At 44.2% G+C, this 18,217-nt stretch overlaps 1 protein-coding gene across 1 annotated transcript in view; it reads left to right on the forward strand.

Moving 5' to 3' along the window:
- The window catches only part of ARID4A (AT-rich interaction domain 4A), a 135,812-nt gene that overhangs the window by 23,834 nt on the left and 93,761 nt on the right, over positions 1-18,217 (forward strand). The window contains exons 8-9 of the mRNA XM_082275233.1: positions 1,102-1,231; positions 17,394-17,473. Of these exons, the coding sequence (XP_082131359.1) occupies positions 1,102-1,231; positions 17,394-17,473 (210 nt within the window). The remainder of the gene's footprint in view (positions 1-1,101; positions 1,232-17,393; positions 17,474-18,217) is intronic.

Here is an 18,217-nt window from a genome sequence, read left to right on the forward strand (position 1 = left end):
CAGCCGGGGAAGGAAAAAGGGGACAGAACTTTCGAGGGACAGTGCCGCGGCGCTGTCTTCTGGAAGTGGGGAAGGGTACCTGTCAAAAACAGAGCAGGGTGAGATGGTGTAATACTGGATTTTAAACACTATAGGCACTTATTTTTAAAGTTTTACATAAATATACCTGCAAAATAGGCCAGCTTGAAGTGATCTAGCAGAACCTCATTTTCTAACTAAAGTTCCACTTTAACCACTTAAGGACCGAGCCCATTTTTTACACATTGTGTTCACAAGTTAAAATCAGTATTTTTTGCTAGAAAACTACTTAGAACCCCCAAACATTATATATATATATATATATATATATATATATATATATATATATATATATATATATATATATTTTTTTTTTTAGCAAAGACTCTGGAGAATAAAATGGCGGTCATTGCAATATTTTTTGTCATGTGGTATTTGTGCAGCGGTCTTTCAACACCATTTTTGGGGCAAAATTACAAAAAAATTGCATTTGACTGCAGATAAAAAAAAAACGAAACCCTAAAGTTAGCCCATTTTTTGTATATTGTGAACGATGTCACGCCTGAGTAAATAGATACCTAACATCTTATGGTTTAAAATTGCGCACACCCGCAGAATGGCGACAAACTACGGTCAATAAAAATCGGCCGGCGCTTTAAAAAATTTTAACAGTTACCAGTTTAGAGTAGAGTGTAGCTCTTTTTTTTTTAATTATTGCTCTCGCTCTGGCGATCGCGGCGATACCTCACATGTGTGGTTTGAACAGTAATTTCATAGCAGAATTAAACCCTCCTCTCCTTTACAGCCAAAGAAGCTGCCTGCTGCTGATGTTTACGGAGTAGGTTGCAAGTAAAGAGATTATACATGGGGCATAGGTTTTTTTTTTTTTTTTTTTGAAGAAGGCTGGCTTAACAGAATTACATTTTCTTTGGCAGGTATATTTTTTAACTATTTATATAGTTGCTGTGTTGATGATCTGCTTTAATTCAAATGAGAATGCTTCAACAGAAATAGTTTAGCACCCAGATGTTGTAGCTTCCTGGAACTGCAATTAAATGTTTCTGTTCTCATGTCTCCTCATAGGACGGAAGATGAGAAAGAAGACAGCAGCAGTGAAGAGGAAGACGATGATATGAAACGCATTGGAGATGAATTACTGGGCAAAGTAGTGAATGTTAACTGCAGCTTGACAAAAGAGTGTTACCCTGCTGTGGTAAGTAACGGTATCCATCTGTGTTCCTCACGGGGCATTAGTGCTTTACCGCATGTTTATTAATGAGTAGGTGGAGTTTTATTTGTTGGCTATCAAAATTTAACTATTCTGCAGTGTTAGCTCCATAACAGGGAAACACCGCTAAACGGTCACCCATTGCTCCTATATGCATTTGTTTTCAGGAAAAAAAGCTTTTGTGCTTGCATATATTCAGATAAATATGACTGAGAAAATTCTGTGTTATTTCATTTCACAGATGGTTTCATAATTGTTACACAAGGACTTTTTTTGAAAGCGGAACTCCAACCTAAACCTTTTTTAGTTTTGGGCAAAGAGGGGAAGGGTTTGAACACCTGTGTGCTTTATATGGCTGCTTGTGCCCCCAATAAGGGAATTTCCACTTACTTTTACCACAGCTGTCATTCAAACAGAAATTATGGGAAATATGTTCTTGCACCAAAAGAGGAAAGGGAAATTTTCAAAAGGTGACCTGTGTTCTGGGAACGATTGTTACAAGGTGTAACTTTTTTCTTGTTGGGAGATTCCTTCCTTCCTGTCCTGTCCTGTAACTGGAAGGCAATCTTTTGGGGATACAATCTGCATTTAAAATTTGGGCAGGTTAGATTGTAATTCTCTAAAATTTTGCTTTCTTACTAAAACTAGTTATTTTTTTTTTTCTATTGCTAAGTTTTGCTTTAAAATTAGCTGCATTGGTTTCTTTACCTAACGGCAGAGATTAAATATAGGCTTTGTTTGGTTCCTGGCAAGTTGCATCTCTTGGCTTTTTGTATCTCTAGGCTGCCCCAGAGGCAGGCTGATGGCATTGGAATCTTCACCTCAGCCTTCAGAGAATGCGTTGTAATCCCAGATACAAAAAATAAAAAAAGTTACAGTAAACGCAGAGTTCCTCTTTAAAGCATCAGTTACACTCAATCTTAATTTTCACTTGTGAGTTTGCTGTGTAGCTTGTGTTTTTTCTTTTCTGCAAGCAGCTATTTAGAAAAAAGTCTGTTTTCTCTATCGCTCATTGACAGACGTAGTCTTCTTGATTCTCAAGAGCTGGGTTATGTTGTCTCCGCAGGAGTAGGACTAGGCAGAATGACAAAACGTTCTGGCTCCACCCTAGGGGGCAGTCCCTGAGGGTATATCCTCCCTCTCTCTGCTACAGGGAATCAGTTTTTTTCTGTCTAGTCAGGAGTAAGGACCTAAGTTCCTTGCTGGGATCTTTTGGTCCTGGCAAAGACTTTTTTTTCTTTAAGAAAAAGACATTTTTTAGGTAGTTTTCTCCAGTGTTTTTTTCCTGTGAGATCTTCAAGCAAAAATGCCGGACTGGGCGACACTTGTGGTCACCCCAGCCGGCCTACGAGCGCGTGCAGACCATGGCATTGCGCTTGGTCGGCCGCGACATATTCAAGTAAGTATGCGGGGCCGGGCGACGGGCTGGATGTTGAAATCCAGTGGTCACCCCGGTTTCTGCCTAAAAGCGCGTGCAGACCAGTGCGCTGAGTCGGCCGCGACGGAGTCCCAGTAAAGGGACTGACTTTGCGAGTTAAAAGTCTCACTTGGACGCCAGGTACCAGAGAGTCGAGGCGTCCACAAACCCCCACCCCGGTGGAGAGGGTATTGTGAAGAGAGGGTGCCTGTCGGTTCGGTATGGTGAGTAAACGTTCCCTTTTTTCCTCATTATGAGGCAGTATATATTATGGGCCCCTCCATATATGGTCAGTATATATCTGACACTTACAAGTCCCCCTTGTAATACAGCATGTGTTTGTGGGAAGTGGACTTGGTTCAAGAGCTAACACTCTACCCAGCAGACTGTAACATTACAGCAGACATAGGAGGTATAATCCTACCTTATGTGCAGTGTATCTCTGTAGATCCATATGTCACCTCTTAGCAGAGTGCAGGTGGATGTGCTGGGAAGACGATATCGGCGGTCCGCCGCCATTTTGCCGTAGACCGAATGCCTGTATGTCCTCAGGTCACGCCGGCCGCCATGTTTTTGGAGTCTTATGTCTCTTCTATGGGGGCGGCCATGTTTTGTGAGCCCAGCTACCTCGTGGAGGGCTGGGAACGTCGGAAGGCGTACACAGGGGGCGGAGCCACGCCTTCTGCCCGGGAAAAAGCAAACAGCTCCTTCCAGTCTGTGTAAGGCAGACGCTGACTGCAGTTTGTTGGAAACTGCACTGCATCGGTTGGTGAGCCTTGGGGGTCCCTCTCTCTCTCTCTGGGATCGAGAAGCAGGTACTCTGAGGGGCGCTATTGCGCTAGGGGGAGACAAAAAAAAAAAAAAGTTTTTTTGTTTTTGCTGGCAAAGGTGTCCTGTATTAACATGGACCCTGCCACTCATGTATCTCCTCCGGATCCCCTCAAGGGGTCTGCGGGATCCTCCAGCACCCCATTGACAATTGAATCTTTGTCAGCTATTATGGAAACTTTTGTGTCCCGGGTGGAAGTGGCTTGTCAGGGACAGGGCGCAAGAAAGCGACCCCCGCCTAACCCCTTATTATCTGAAACTTCGGATTCAGACTCTGAGCCTATTTCTGCAGTTGCAGGTACTTCATCTGGTATTGGTGTCTCGGGTCCTGTCTCTTCAGACAGTGAGGAGGATGTTTCGGCGTCCGCCATAGCCCGAGAGGAAGCGTTGGTAAACGCACTCATTGTATCTGTTCAAGAGACCTTAAGGTTACAGGGTATTCCATCAGAAATAGCTGAAACTGAGATCCCTTTTGGGACTAAAAAACGCATCAAAGTAGCAAAGGTTTTTCCATTGCCCAAATGTTTTGGCAATCCAATCGAAGAAGAATGGCGTCTGCCAAAACGCACCATTAATATTTCTAAACGCATTGACAGGCGTTATCCGTTTGAGGAAACCCTGATTAAGAAATGGACAGAACCACCTGTGGTGGATTCACCTATTGCTAGATTGAATAAAGCCACGGTTATTCCTTTAGAAGACGCTCCGTCTTTTAAAGATCCAGTGGATCGCAAAATAGAAGCTATGTCTCGCACCATGTTTTCCTTGATTGGATCAGCTTTCAGACCAATAATTGCTATTGGTCTGGTTTCGCAGGCTGTAACTGAATGGACCAAGTGGTTACGCCGGGACTTAGAAGAAGTCCCTCAGGCGGTATCAGATTTGTTGGAACAAATGATACAGGGGTTACAGTTTGTATGTGATGCGGCGTTAGACGCCACTCCATTAATGGCGCGAGCATCAGTCTCAGCAGTGGTTCTCAGGCGTACACTGTGGCTAAAAGGTTGGTTAGCCGACCAAGGTTCCAAAAAAGCATTGGCTAATATCCCCTTTTCAGGAGAGCGTCTATTTGGAGCCAACTTAGATGAGATCATTAAGGATCTCACCGGTGGAAAAAGCACCTTTTTACCGCAAAATTTTAAAGGTAGAGGAACTCGTCAAAGACGAGGGCCTTCTTTTTCTGCTCACAAGAGGTTTTTTCGTCCAGCGGGTGAAAAAACTAAGTCCTCCAAAGCTCCTACAGGAGGCGTCAGGGGTCGTTGGTCGGGCAAGCAAAAGCCCCCCCCCAAGACCTGAAGATAAACCATCCAAAGCCTGAAGGTGCGCCCCCACCCGTAACTGGGGTGGGGGGACGTCTTCGCCGGTTCCCGGATCCATGGCTTTCCAGAATCCCGGACAAATGGGTTTGCGAAGTCATAAGGTCAGGGTACAAGATCGAGTTTCGATCTCTCCCACCGGCGCGATTCTTCCCTTCCAATATCCGACTATCCGCAGATCGTTTAGAAGATCTGCGGAGAGCAGTCACAGATTTACTACAACAAGGAGTGGTAGTCCACGTTCCTTGGACAGAACGGTTTCAAGGGTTTTATTCAAACCTGTTTACAATACCCAGGAAAGAGGGCAAAGTGCGTCCAATTCTGGACTTAAGAGCACTCAATTCTTTCGTCAACATAAGAAGATTCAGAATGGAGTCCATTCGCACGGTAGCAGCCTTCCTGCATCCAGGGGGTGTCCTAGCGTCCATAGACATCAAGGACGCCTATCTTCACATTCCCATTTTCGCAGGACATCAGCGTTTTCTACGCTTTTCCGTAGAGGAGAACCACTATCAGTTTGTGGCGTTACCTTTCGGTCTCGCCGCGGGTCTTCACAAAAGTGTTGGCCCCAATGTTGGCACTTCTGCGCCAAAGAGGTATATCGATTCTAGGTTACCTAGACGATCTTCTGCTTCATGCAGAGTCTCCTCAGACCTTGCTACAAAACATAGAAATTACTATGATTTCTTTACAGGAATTCGGGTGGCTGGTGAACCAGCAAAAGTCATTTCTGGTTCCCACCCAGAGGCTCGAATATCTGGGTCTAATTCTAGACACAATCAGGACGAGAGTTTTCCTTCCGGTAGGGAAACTTCGAAAGATTCAATCAGCAGTCCAGTTGTTACTGTCCAACAGCTGGTCTTCCCTTCGGACGTGCATGAGGGTTCTGGGGTTGATGGTGGCTTCATTCGAAGCAGTCCCATTTGCCCAGTCCCATACCCGAATTCTTCAGCAAGAGATTCTTCTCAGATGGAATCGGAATCCGGAATCCCTGGACAATCAGATACGATTGAGCAAACAGACCAGAGAGTCTCTGGTTTGGTGGCTTCGGTCTCCAATGCTCAGCCAGGGAAAGTCATTTCTGCCAATATATTGGACGATAGTGACCACGGATGCCAGTCTATCCGGATGGGGAGGAATTCTTGGTCAGTTATCTGTCCAGGGACTTTGGTCCCCGGAAGAATCCAGGTTACCGATAAATGTATTGGAACTGAGAGCGATCAGACTTTGTCTGATTCACTGGACCGAGCAGCTCCAGGGCAGCCCGGTTCGGATCCAGTCGGACAATGCCACGGCCGTGGCTTATGTCAATCATCAGGGGGGCACCAAGAGTGTCCGAGCGGCCAAAGAAGTGGCTTGCATTCTTCGCTGGGCGGAACGATTTGTTCCAGCAATCTCTGCGGTGTTCATTCCGGGGGTGGAGAATTGGCAGGCAGATTATCTCAGCCGTCAGACCCTGGATCAGGGGGAATGGTCCCTCCATCCAGACGTTTTCCACCAGTTGTGCCTACGGTGGGGCACCCCGGATGTGGATCTGTTGGCATCATGATTCAACAGGAAAGTTCAGAGATTCGTGGCTCGCTCCCGCAATCCTCTAGCAGAAACCGCAGACGCACTGATCGCCCCGTGGGGGCAATACCAGCTAATATATGCCTTCCCTCCTCTCGCGTTACTGCCAAGACTTCTTCGCAGGGTAGAGGAGGAAGGAATCCCAGTAATCCTGGTAGCTCCGGACTGGCCTCGTCGAGCTTGGTACGCCGACATGGTCAGACTGGTGGCGGACGTCCCATGGAGACTTCCTCTCAGGGAGGATCTACTGTCTCAGGGACCGATCTTCCATCCTGCTTTACGATCGCTGGCTTTAACGGCCTGGCTATTGAGACCCAGGTGCTGAAGGACAAAGGTTTGTCAGCTTCAGTTATTCCTACTCTAGTTGAAGCAAGGAAAGCGACTTCCAGAAAGATTTATCATCGCACATGGAAGTCCTACATTGCATGGTGTGAACCTTTGGGGTTCCGTCCTTGGTCTTATTTGATTAGTCGAATATTGGCTTTTCTGCAACAAGGGGTTGAGCAGAAACTGGCCTTGAGTACTATCAAGGGTCAGGTCTCAGCATTAGCCATCTTCTTTCAGAAGCCTTTGGCTACTCATTCCTTGGTGCGGAATTTCATCCAGGGGGTGCGACATCTGGCTCCGCCAGTGCACGCGCCGTTACCCCCCTGGGATCTTAATTTAGTGTTGTCGGTTCTTCAGAAACCTCCCTTTGAAGATATTAGGGAGATTCCTCTACCCACGTTGTCCCAGAAGGTGGCCTTCTTGGTGGCTATTACTTCTGCACGCAGGGTGTCAGAACTGGCCGCATTATCTTGTCGTTCACCATATCTGGTGGTTCATAGAGATAAGGTGGTTCTTCGTCCGAATCCATCCTTCCTACCAAAAGTGGTTTCAGAATTTCATCTGAATGAAGAAATTGTGTTACCTTCCCTGTGTCCTAAGCCCAGTCATCCTCGGGAATTTGCTTTGCACTCCTTGGATGTGGTCCGGGCGATCAGGGTATACTTGAAAACGACAGACTCGTTTCGCAAGACGGATTCACTTTTTGTGATCCCAGATGGACCCAAAAAGGGGTTGCCTGCATCTGCCGCGACCATTTCCAGATGGATCAGACAGACGGTAGTGCAGGCTTATTCTATTAAGGGTCGGGAGCCCCCGTTCCCTGTTAAGGCGCACTCCACTCGGGCACTTAGTGCGTCATGGGCCTTTCGCCATCAGGCGTCAGTGGTCCAGGTGTGCAAGGCGGCTACCTGGTCGTCGGTGCATACCTTCTCTAAACATTATAAAGTTGATGTAATGGCATCGTCTGATGCCTCATTTGGCCGCAAGGTTTTGCAGGCCGCAATTTGAGGAGACCAGTGGTCTACCTCGAGGGTTTTTTTTCCGTTGGAAAATTTTTTCTTTAGTCTCATTTTTTGTTTATAATGAGCCTTTAAAACTTCTAGTTTGGCACCGGTTGGGCCTACTAGATTGGATTTGATTTTGTCAATCCCACCCCTCATTTGTGGCACTGCTTCTGGATGTCCCAGCTCTTGAGAATCAAGAAGACTACGTCTGTCAATGAGCGATAGAGAAAAATGGATTTTTGTAAGAACTTACCGTAAAATCCTTTTCTCTTAAGCTCATTGACAGACGTAGTACCCGCCCCTCTATCATTGAGTTGGGTTGGGTTAAATTCTCTGTACTGCTTTAAACAGAACTGATTCCCTGTAGCAGAGAGAGGGAGGATATACCCTCAGGGACTGCCCCCTAGGGTGGAGCCAGAATGTTTTGTCATTCTGCCTAGTCCTACTCCTGCGGAGACAACATAACCCAGCTCTTGAGAATCAAGAAGACTACGTCTGTCAATGAGCTTAAGAGAAAAGGATTTTACGGTAAGTTCTTACAAAAATCAATTTTTTTCCTTGAATGTTGACTTTTGTATGTTGTAAAGCATTACACATTTATGAGTGCAGAGTCTGAGGGTAGGAATTTGGCAGCAGCTGTCAGACTTCAGGTGACCTCTGCTTCCCTTGCAGTCCAGTTAAAAGGTAATGCTCAGTGACCCACAGCTATTGTGCAGAATGGAGGCCTATGATAGTCATACAAGGCCCCAATTCTGAGCAATTTCTGCTGAATCTGTTAAAAATGTGAGGCGTGGATGGTCTTTTCAACACCAACCAGCTCAACAAAAATCAACTGAGCTGGGTAGAAAGTTATTGGCCAAACAGTGACTACATGCTGTCAGATGCAGTCCGTCTTTAGGTTTTCAGGGAGCAATGGGTGCAGTGGTTGTCTGAATATGATAGCTGCTCACTAACTGCTGTGAGGTTGGTTCCTTTCATGAGTACAGTTTCATACTGCTTGCAATATAGATCTGCAAAGTCACTGGTTTTGCTCAGTCCATCCAATTTTTATCCTGTTGAGCCCTGTTAAAGGGGGGGGGGGGGGGTTGTTGTGCCCCAACCCCCCACAATAATAAAAAAAAAAAAAACACTTTGGCTGGTATACATGGGTTTGTTTTGTTTTTTTTTTTTTCCAATTTTTATCAAAAAAATTGAAAATTATCCTAAATACTTTTTATCTGAATTTGGTTTGATGTTCCTTTCTGTATTTAAATGGTTTTAATACAGTAGCCAGCAGTGCCTATTTCTCGATCCATGCTGAGAGAAGTCGAGCCATGTAAGGCTAAACTTAGATTTTTCTGTCACTGGCTGTAGGATTGCTTTTCAGTAGCTTAGTCAGGATCAGATAGCAGCCCTGGGACCTGCATGTTTTTAAAGTTATATGAAGATTTGGCTTTTAAAAAAAACAAAATAAGTCATACTTGCCTGCTCTGTGTAATGGTTTTGCACAGAGCAGCGCCGATTCTCTTCTTGGGTCCCCTGCCGGCGCTCCTGGCTCCTCCTCAATGACCAGTGCTCCCGAGCCCTGCTCTTTGCTTCCAATAGATACATAAAGCTGCGGCTAGGCCCTGCCCCCACTCTCTCCTCATTTGTTCACTGGCTGTGATTGTCAGCAGTGTGGGCCAATGGCTTCTGCTGCTGTTTCAGCCAGTGAGGAGAGGGAGTTCCGGGAGAGCCGAGGCTTTCATGCACCTTTCTGGATTGAGAGGGGGTTCAGGTAAGTAATAGGGGAACTGTGGGGGAAGCAGCATACAGAAGTTTTTTTTACCTTCATGCAAAGAATACTTGAAAGTATAAAAACCTTCAGGCTTTACAACCACATTAAAATGATGCATTTCATATGATGTGAATGTACAATGTATATGTAAAGCGCTGCGTAAATTGACAGCGCTATACAAGTACCTGAAATAATAATAATAATAATTTATAGAAGGTTGCCCTAAAGGTCTAATAGGAAAACATTCACATGCTCTGTTTGGTTTTAGGTGTGTGAACTATGCCTTGTCCCTTTTTGTCTATTGTAGTAAATCACTGATACTGTGAAAGTTTTTTTAAAAATGCTCTTGATCAGCCCTGTAATTGGACAAATGTACATTTGGCCTAAGCTGCTGATAATCTCTGATTGACTTGTTGAAGTTGGCTTGGCAGCTGTCCCTTGGCAGCCTTGTCATAGTAGTGTTGGGAATACATAGCTTGGCTTTTTTGTCCCAGGCTGCTTTGCTTTCTTTTGTCTGGATTTATCTGGAAAAATCCTATTTATCAAGGTTCAGTTGGAAATTAAAGCCCATCTCAACCCAGCTGACACTTTATTTCGTTTCAGCTGAGAGGAGAAAAAGTGACCACTATTGTCTGAGGAGGGCAGAGCATGAAAGTGCAATAAAGAAATATACACAGTACTAAGGGCTTTTTTTTTCTAAATGTGTTCAAGCAAGATTCACACAACTTTTACCCAGGATTAATACATTTTTCCAGTTGAATCCAAAAGGTAAAAATGTGTGAATTTTGGGTGACCGTTTTGTGAAAATAATATTTGAATCTATTATAAATAGACCCTTAGGGCTCTTTCACACGGGCTTTCCGATCAGATCCGCCTGTCAGTTTTTTAGGCGGATCAGATCGGATGCCCCATTCAGCCCTTTGGAGCAGCGGATGTCAGCGGTGACATGTCCGCTGACACCTGCTGCCATCTGCATCCGATCCTTTCCGTGAAATCCGGACGGATGGAAACCCTATTTTCCATCCGTCCTGGGGATCGGATGAGAGCGGACAGGCGGTCCGCTCTCATCCAATTCCCCATAGAGAGAAGCGGGGCTCTGACACCTCCCTCTCCGCACACAGTGCGGGGACGGAGCTGTCCTCCACCGGCTCAGCGGGGATCGGCGGATCGATCCCCGCTGAGCAGAGCACGGTCCGCAACGGAATGCGGACCGTGTGAAAGAGGCCTTGGAGTCTATGCTACATAGATGTTTAAAATAATAAAATTTTTGTATACACTAAGACCTGCCAAAACCCATATGTTGTGACTTGAAGCTGGCCCTACCCACTGACGACCTACCCCTCAGACTCAACCAGGGAGCTCTTCCTGTTTAATTTCCTCCTTCTGTTCACTTCTTGGTCTCCTGTCCTGTTTCAGCATTAAGAATGCTGCCTCCATAACTTCAGTTTATGTAAAGCAAACTTTTTTTTCTAATGTCCATTGACAGACGCAGCCTCCTCTTCATGAGCTGTGGGGGTTATGCTGCCACCTACTCAGCTCATGCAGAGGAGGCTGCGTATGTCAATGGACATCAGAGAAAAAGATTTTACTGTAAGATCTTACAAAAATCTTTTATTTTTGTTCTTCAATTTGACTATAGTAAGGAAATGTTGGGACTCCTGTCAGATTGTTTTTGCTGTTTGTGTCTCTGCTGGAAAGATGTAGCCTCCTATCGTACTGATGATCATGACCTCTAGGGACGGGGAAAAACCTTGAGTTGTCACTTGAGTCTTCCATCGTTGACACTTGTTACGCTAACAACTGTCTGGGAGCATTTTCCTCACTGTAGTTTTTTCATTTCGTGTTGTATCTGCAGGGCGCTAAATTAAACTATCTCTCTCAAATGGGTTATGGGTTTTAACCATCTTCTGTCCAAAACTAAAAAAATTTTGGCTTTAGATCCACTTTGACATTTAGATGATTAATTCACCATGTTGACTAAAGGCCCTGTACACACGTAGCGATTGTCGGCCGTAAATATTCAGCCAACGTCCGATCGGCCGATTGTCGGCTTGTTAGTATGATGCTTCTGACAACCGACTGTAACTTTTCGGCCGAACAGAATCTGGTGTGCAGGCTTTAAAATTTTTGTTGGCCAGAACACCAGAACGGCCGATTGTTCCTCAGTCAGTACAAAATTCGGCCGACAAACAGCAGATGAGCAAGACTGGGCATGCTCAGAGAAGAAAAAACACAGGGAAAGTTAACCATCACATGACATCACTTCTGCAGTCGGCTGTTGTTGGCCGACAAAATTTGTGTGCAGTCTTTAGCACTTTTCAACCGACAGGACAGCACCGGACAAAAGACGGCCGATCGTTCGCCGACAATCGCTACGTGTGTACGGGGCTTTAACCACTTAACGACCAGCCACGTAGATCTACGTCGGCTGACTTTGAGTGGTTATACCGGGATGATGCCTCTAGCTAGAGGCATCATCCCGGTACCGTTGTTTGAAGCCGGCGGTCGGCTTTCCGTCGGTAACTATCGATGCGGCTCGGGAGCCGCTCGATCGTTACCCGGGGGGGCGGGAGGGGACGTCCCCCCCCCTCCCGCCGCCTTCCGCGGCTTTGCTCGGGGCTCCCGTCCCACCGGGAGCCCCGAGCACCCAGCCGGCACGTCCGCCGGCTGGATGGAGTCCCGATGAATGCCGGAAACGGCATCGATCGGGTCTCCGATGACGTAACCCGGAGGCGGCGTCCATGACGTCACATCCGGGTTACCGTGCCGCAAAAGGCGGCAGATTTAAAAAACGGCTGTATGCAAAAATGCCGTTTTTGGCGTTTTGCATACAGGGAAGTGTAGTGGAGGGGTCTAGGGTCTTTTAGACCCTCGATCCCTCCATAAAGTGTACCTGTCACACATATTGCTGTCACAAGGGATGTTTACATTGCTTGTGACAGCAATAAAAGTGATCAGATTTTTTTTTTTTTAAAAAACCTGTAATAAAGTTAAAAAAAAAGAAAAAATAAATAGGAAAAAAAAAAAAAAAAAAAATTTAGCCGCCCCCGTCACCGTTGGCTCGCGCACAAAAAAAAACGTATACGCAAGTCGAGCCGCAAATGAAATCGCTGTTCAAACCACACATGTGAGGTATCGCCGCGATCGCCAGAGCGTGGGCAATAATTTAAAAAAAAGAGCTACACTCTAACTCTAAACTGGTAACCGTTAAATAAATTTAAAGCGTCGCAGATTGAGATCTCTATTGACCGTAGTTTGTCGCCATCCCACGGGGGAGCGCAATTTTAAACCGTAACATGTTTGGTATCTATTTACTCGGCGTGACATCATCTTTCACAATATACAAAAAAAATGGGCTAACTTTACTGTTTAGTATTTTTTTAAATTAGTGAAATGTGATTTTTCAAATTTTTTCCAAAAAAATGGCGTTTTAAAGACCGCTGCGCAAATACCGCGTGACAAAAAATTTTGCAATGACCGACATTTTATTCTCCAGAGTCTTTGCTAAAAAAATATACATAATGTTTGGGGGTTCTAAGTAGTTTTCTAGGAAAAAATACTGGTTTTAACTTGTGAACAAAAAGTGTCCGAAATAGGGCTGGGGGTAAAGTGGTTAAACACCTTTTTTGCAGCAGACATCAAAACTTTTTTTTTTTCTGTAGGAAACTTGGTGCTTTAGTTGGTTACGTCAGAAGTATACATATGCTGTGTGGTGAAAATTAATGGGGCTTGGTGCATAGAAATTTGCTCGGTGCACGGAGAACTTCGCTGAAAAGCGCACTTGCGGATGTTAATACGCGCCAATCGCCATTAATCCCTTGTACTGAAAAGTACAATGTATAGCTCTTTTGTATAAAGAAATTCTAGCGCGCTCGGCGACAGAGAAACAAGCGCAAGCTGTGTCACAATTGATGTCAACAGAGTCCCTGCTTCAACACCGGGCCCTGGTTTATTTATAGTCAGGAAAAAGGGGTTTACGGTGGGAAGGAACAACTGTACAGCACAACCAATCACACATGTATACATTCAAAAGTTCAATAGAAAGGGGAGTGTATACTCGTGCAAGAGCTGAGCCGCGTGCCTGAATTTCCTGCCGTTGGGTGCATGAGCAAATATGCACTATTGCTAACAATGAAACCCACGTGTTTTTACCTTCATGCATTAAGGTAATTTTTTAACCATCAGTATCACCTCTTCATACTTACCTGGGCCTCAATTCAGCCCTGTGTTCGTCTGTACTGTAGTGGCTCTGTCTTCCCTTCTTACTCTCACAGGCTTTGCTGAGCTTCCTACTGCTGTCAGTCAAATCCTATGAGCTGCGCTGTCTGTGTCTATGGATACAGACCATGTGGCTCAGGATCAAACCTGCAGGTGTGCCACGATAGGAAATTGCTTCCTATGGTGCTACCCAAGAAGGGGAGGAGATCTGGTGGGAGGACCTCAGAAGAGGAGGATTGGTGCCACTCTGCGCAATGAAATTGCATGTAAATATAACATGTTTGTTGTTTTTTTTTTTTTTTAATTTTTTTATTGACTTTATGATCACTTTAAAGGGGGTGGTCTACATCAGTTAGGACCTATTCACAATTTTGCAGTCATTGATGGATGTGGCTGGGTAAAGATTACAAGGTTTTCTTCTGCATTTATAGTGAACCATTCAGAGGTTGGCTTGATCTTCCATTGTGCAACTGCTGCTGTATGATGAACACAACAGCTGACTACACAGCCATGTAAGGCTCCTTTCACATGGACTTTCCGATCAATCCTGTCAGTTTTTCAGGCGGACCGGATTGGATGCTCCATGCAGCCCTGTGGAGCGGCGGATGTCAGCGGAGACATCTCTGCTGACACCCTCTGCTATCCGATACTGTCTGTGAAATCCGGACGCATGGAAACTCTATTTTCCATCCGTATGGAAGATCGGTCGGATGAAACTGAACTCATCCGATCTCCCATAGAGGAGAGCGGGGATCTGACAGCTCTGTTTCTGCACACACAGCGGAGACGGATCTATCATCCACCTGCTCAGCCGAGCAAAACTGACTCAGTCGGGCGGCACCGCCCGTGTTAAAGGAGCATAATTAATGTGGAAGACCAGAAGTTTGAAGCTCACAGTTTGAAGTTTTGTCCAGGCTCCTGACTCATATCTTATAGGGGAACATCTCGCCATTTAATACCCCAAGAGTTATTTGTTATTTTAAAATGTAAGCATCCACATAAAACTAAAGGCTTTCCACACCCAAAGTTTATTTCAAAGTCCCTCTTTAATGTAAAGGCCTTTTTCCTTGGAAAAGTTTGTGCAGACTGATGATGTATGCTCCAATCACAGTTTTATAAATTGAAATTGAACTATTTCTTGTGTCATTCATATTCCATTCATGATGGTTACAGCTGGTCTTTCTTACACAGTTTTATTACTTATGCCCGAAGCTCTGCTTTTTGCAGAGATTTTTCAGAAAACGGAATTTAAATATTTTCTGACAGCTATCTAAGGTCTTGCCTAAACAAATAATTTAGTGTATAGGCAATTGGATAGCCCCTCCACCTATGTTATTGCTGTTAAATCTGAAGGAGATTGTATAATCCAGATTCTAACTTGTGTGTCCAGCTGTACAGCCCCGGGTGGTATAAAGTAGACCAAAGGCAAAATTTCTTTCTTTTTATTTTTTTTTTCATTTTGGATAGAGCAAGGAAGGGCTATAACTCCGGTCAGATTTGTTATCGCCATCTTTGTCCCCTCCACTTTTCTGGAGACAATCCAAAATTAGGGATTTTCTTTTACTTTCACTTTCAATAATAATGGTAACCAGGATAAATTGAGAGGATGAATCTCCTTAAGAGGGGCACACACAGCAATTAAAACTGTTAAGCATCCTAATCCCTCTGCACTCTTTCCAAAACGTAAAAAAAAAAAAAAGTTTTGCCTTTAGTTCTACTTTAACCACTTCCCACTTGGGTTTCAGTGGTTATACCAGGATGATGCCTGCACCCACAGATAACTTCTGCCTGAAAGAGGATAGCCGGCTGAAAATATTGAAACCAGGATGATCCTGGTACCAATATTTTCAGCTGGCGATCCCCTTTCAGGCAGAAGTTATCTGAGCGGCTGAACAGCCACTCAATCACTTCTGCAAGTGGCGAAAAGATTGTCCCGTCCCCCCTCCCGCCGCTGCTTCTCCCGTGGCTTTCTGGTCCCATCATGAAGGCCGGGAGCGATGCAACCAGCGGCAATGGCTGCCTGGGACAGAGAGCGAGGAACTGACGTTGTTTCCTTCTCTGTGTAACCTTGGAAACGGGGAGCGACTAGTATTCGTCACTTCCGGTTCTGCCCCTTTGTTTACTGGGCCACCAGCGGCCAGAGAAGCAGCCGATCGAAGCGATCTAATAGACTACATATCTCTCCATGAAGGGGACCTGTCACGACCCATGCTATCACAAGGGATACTGTTTATCCCTTGTGATGGCAATAAAGTTTGTACAAAAAAAAATGTAAAAAAAAATTTGTATAAATAAAAATTGAAAGCGCCATCTTGCTTACGTGCAAGTACGAACGCATAAGTTACTCCCGCATGGTTATGTTAACTGTGATCTCACCACACGGGAGGTGTTGTCACGAAAGTCAGAGTGAGAGCAATAATTCTAGCACCAAGCCTCCTGCCACTCTAAACTGGTAACCTGTAAAGGCATTTAAGCGTCGCCGTCAGAGAATTGTAAGCACCGTAGTTTGCCACCATTCCACGGGCAGGCGCAATTTTAAAGCGTGACATGTTGGGTATCTATTTACCCACCGTAACCTCATCTTTCACATTATACAAAAACATTGGGCTAACCTTACTGATTTGTTTTGTTTTTTTTATTCATGAATGTGTGTTTTTGTTTTTTAAAAAAAATTGCGTTTGAAGAACCACTGCGCAAATACCGTGTGACATAAAAAAAATTGCAATATACACCATTTTATTCTATAGGGTATCTGATAAAAAATAAATTATATATATATATTATAATATTTGGGGGTTCTAAGTAATGTGCTAGCAAAAAAAAAAAAAAAGTTGATTTTTACATGTAGAAGCGAAGTGTCAGAATCGGCTTAGGAAGGAGGTGGTTAAGGATCACACTAATGCCACTGCGGAAACCAATCTTATTATCCTAAAATCTGTTCTAAAAAATTCAACCTCATTACTATTTAGGGGGGAAAAAAATAGTGCCAGTCTTACTCTGTTCATGCTCCGTTGCTGTCCCCAACTTCCTCCTTTGTCCAGTGCCAATGGTAATCTTTGGGGCAAAATATGTATTCTATCATCCTGCCTGGGCTCACAGTACTCCAAAACTGTAAGCACCACCTGCTCCCCACCATCCCCAGAAGAAAGAGGCTGTGGTGACCTTTAGGAGAGTTGAATAAAATATCCGGAATGATCTATGAGTATTTTTCTGTATATGCAGTATATTTTCTTAGCCTATCTAAAAAAAAAAAAAAAAAAAAAAAAAAGTCTCCACATCCAAGGATGGAAGCTGCAATATATATATATATATATATATATATATATATATATATATATATATATATATATATATATAATGTGTGTGTGTGTGTAATATACAGTTTTTTGGGCCTAGATATATTTTAAGTCTATATAGTTGGATTCTTGCATAGTTTCCATATCCAGTACTTTAAATTATTTTAATGTATGTGCATAGCAGTAAGCTGAACAGCGCTATTATATTATTTTTTGTATTGACATGTTTATATTTAACGTTTATCATCCAGTGATCACCGCAGAAATTAACTGGCTTTTTTTTTCACTATGAAGTTTTGTTCAGTAATTGGAGTTAGGTTTCAAATGTCTTTCCATTGTGACAAAACTAACGTATTTTAAGCGATTTCAACTATTTTTAAAGAAAAATAACATAACTTTTTGTTTGCCTGCCTTAGGTCGTGTCGCCTAGTTGTAATGATGAAACGTCTGTGAAAAAAGACCAGTGTTTGGTGCGATCGTTTGCAGATGCAAAATTGTGAGTAGAAGTATATCATTTGTAATAGCTTGTTGGTGTCCTGAACATGCACAGAACCAGCACATTGGTGGAAAAGTGTCAGTTTCTCCTTGAGGAACAGACCCTAATGGGATTTTTTTCCTCAAAATAAGGGATATAGCTATAAAACACATTTTTGTTTTGCCTGCATTTTAAAGTGCCGATTCACATTGGTGCAATGCGGGAGCCCTGCAAATCCACTGCGGATTCATGCATCGTACCTGCATTGCAGGCAGTTCACACTGCCATATGCAAACTGCTGGGAGTGTCAATACAAAGTTAACGACTCCCCCAGATTAGTTCACATATCGCAGTGCGAACTGTCAATTCAGACAGGAACACACATGCGGACCAAAAAAAGGGTCCTGTGCGACTTTGGTCCAAATGCGATGCAAATTCAGCTTAAAATTTGTATGGCTGAATTCGCATCGCACAGACATCGCATGCGATTTGCACAGCAGTGTGGTGTGAATCACATGCAATGTCTGACATGTGTGAACCGGCACTTAGGGTGTTTTGATGGTGACTCCACTGCCTTGCAGAGCCTTATGGAGCTACCATTTACTTGCATAGTTTGGCAGTGATGTGGCATACATGCGCTTTGTTAGTGCACTAGGAATGTTGACAGTCATGTGACGTCTAAGGTTTGTGCCTCAACTTGGAATGGGGGATGTGTATGCGGTGTGTCATCAGTTGGGAGGAGAACGGTCAATACAGCTTATATGG

The sequence above is a fragment of the Pelophylax lessonae genome (genome assembly GCF_965119305.1).
Source record: "Pelophylax lessonae genome assembly, chromosome: 13".
NCBI classification, from domain to species: domain Eukaryota; kingdom Metazoa; phylum Chordata; class Amphibia; order Anura; family Ranidae; genus Pelophylax; species Pelophylax lessonae.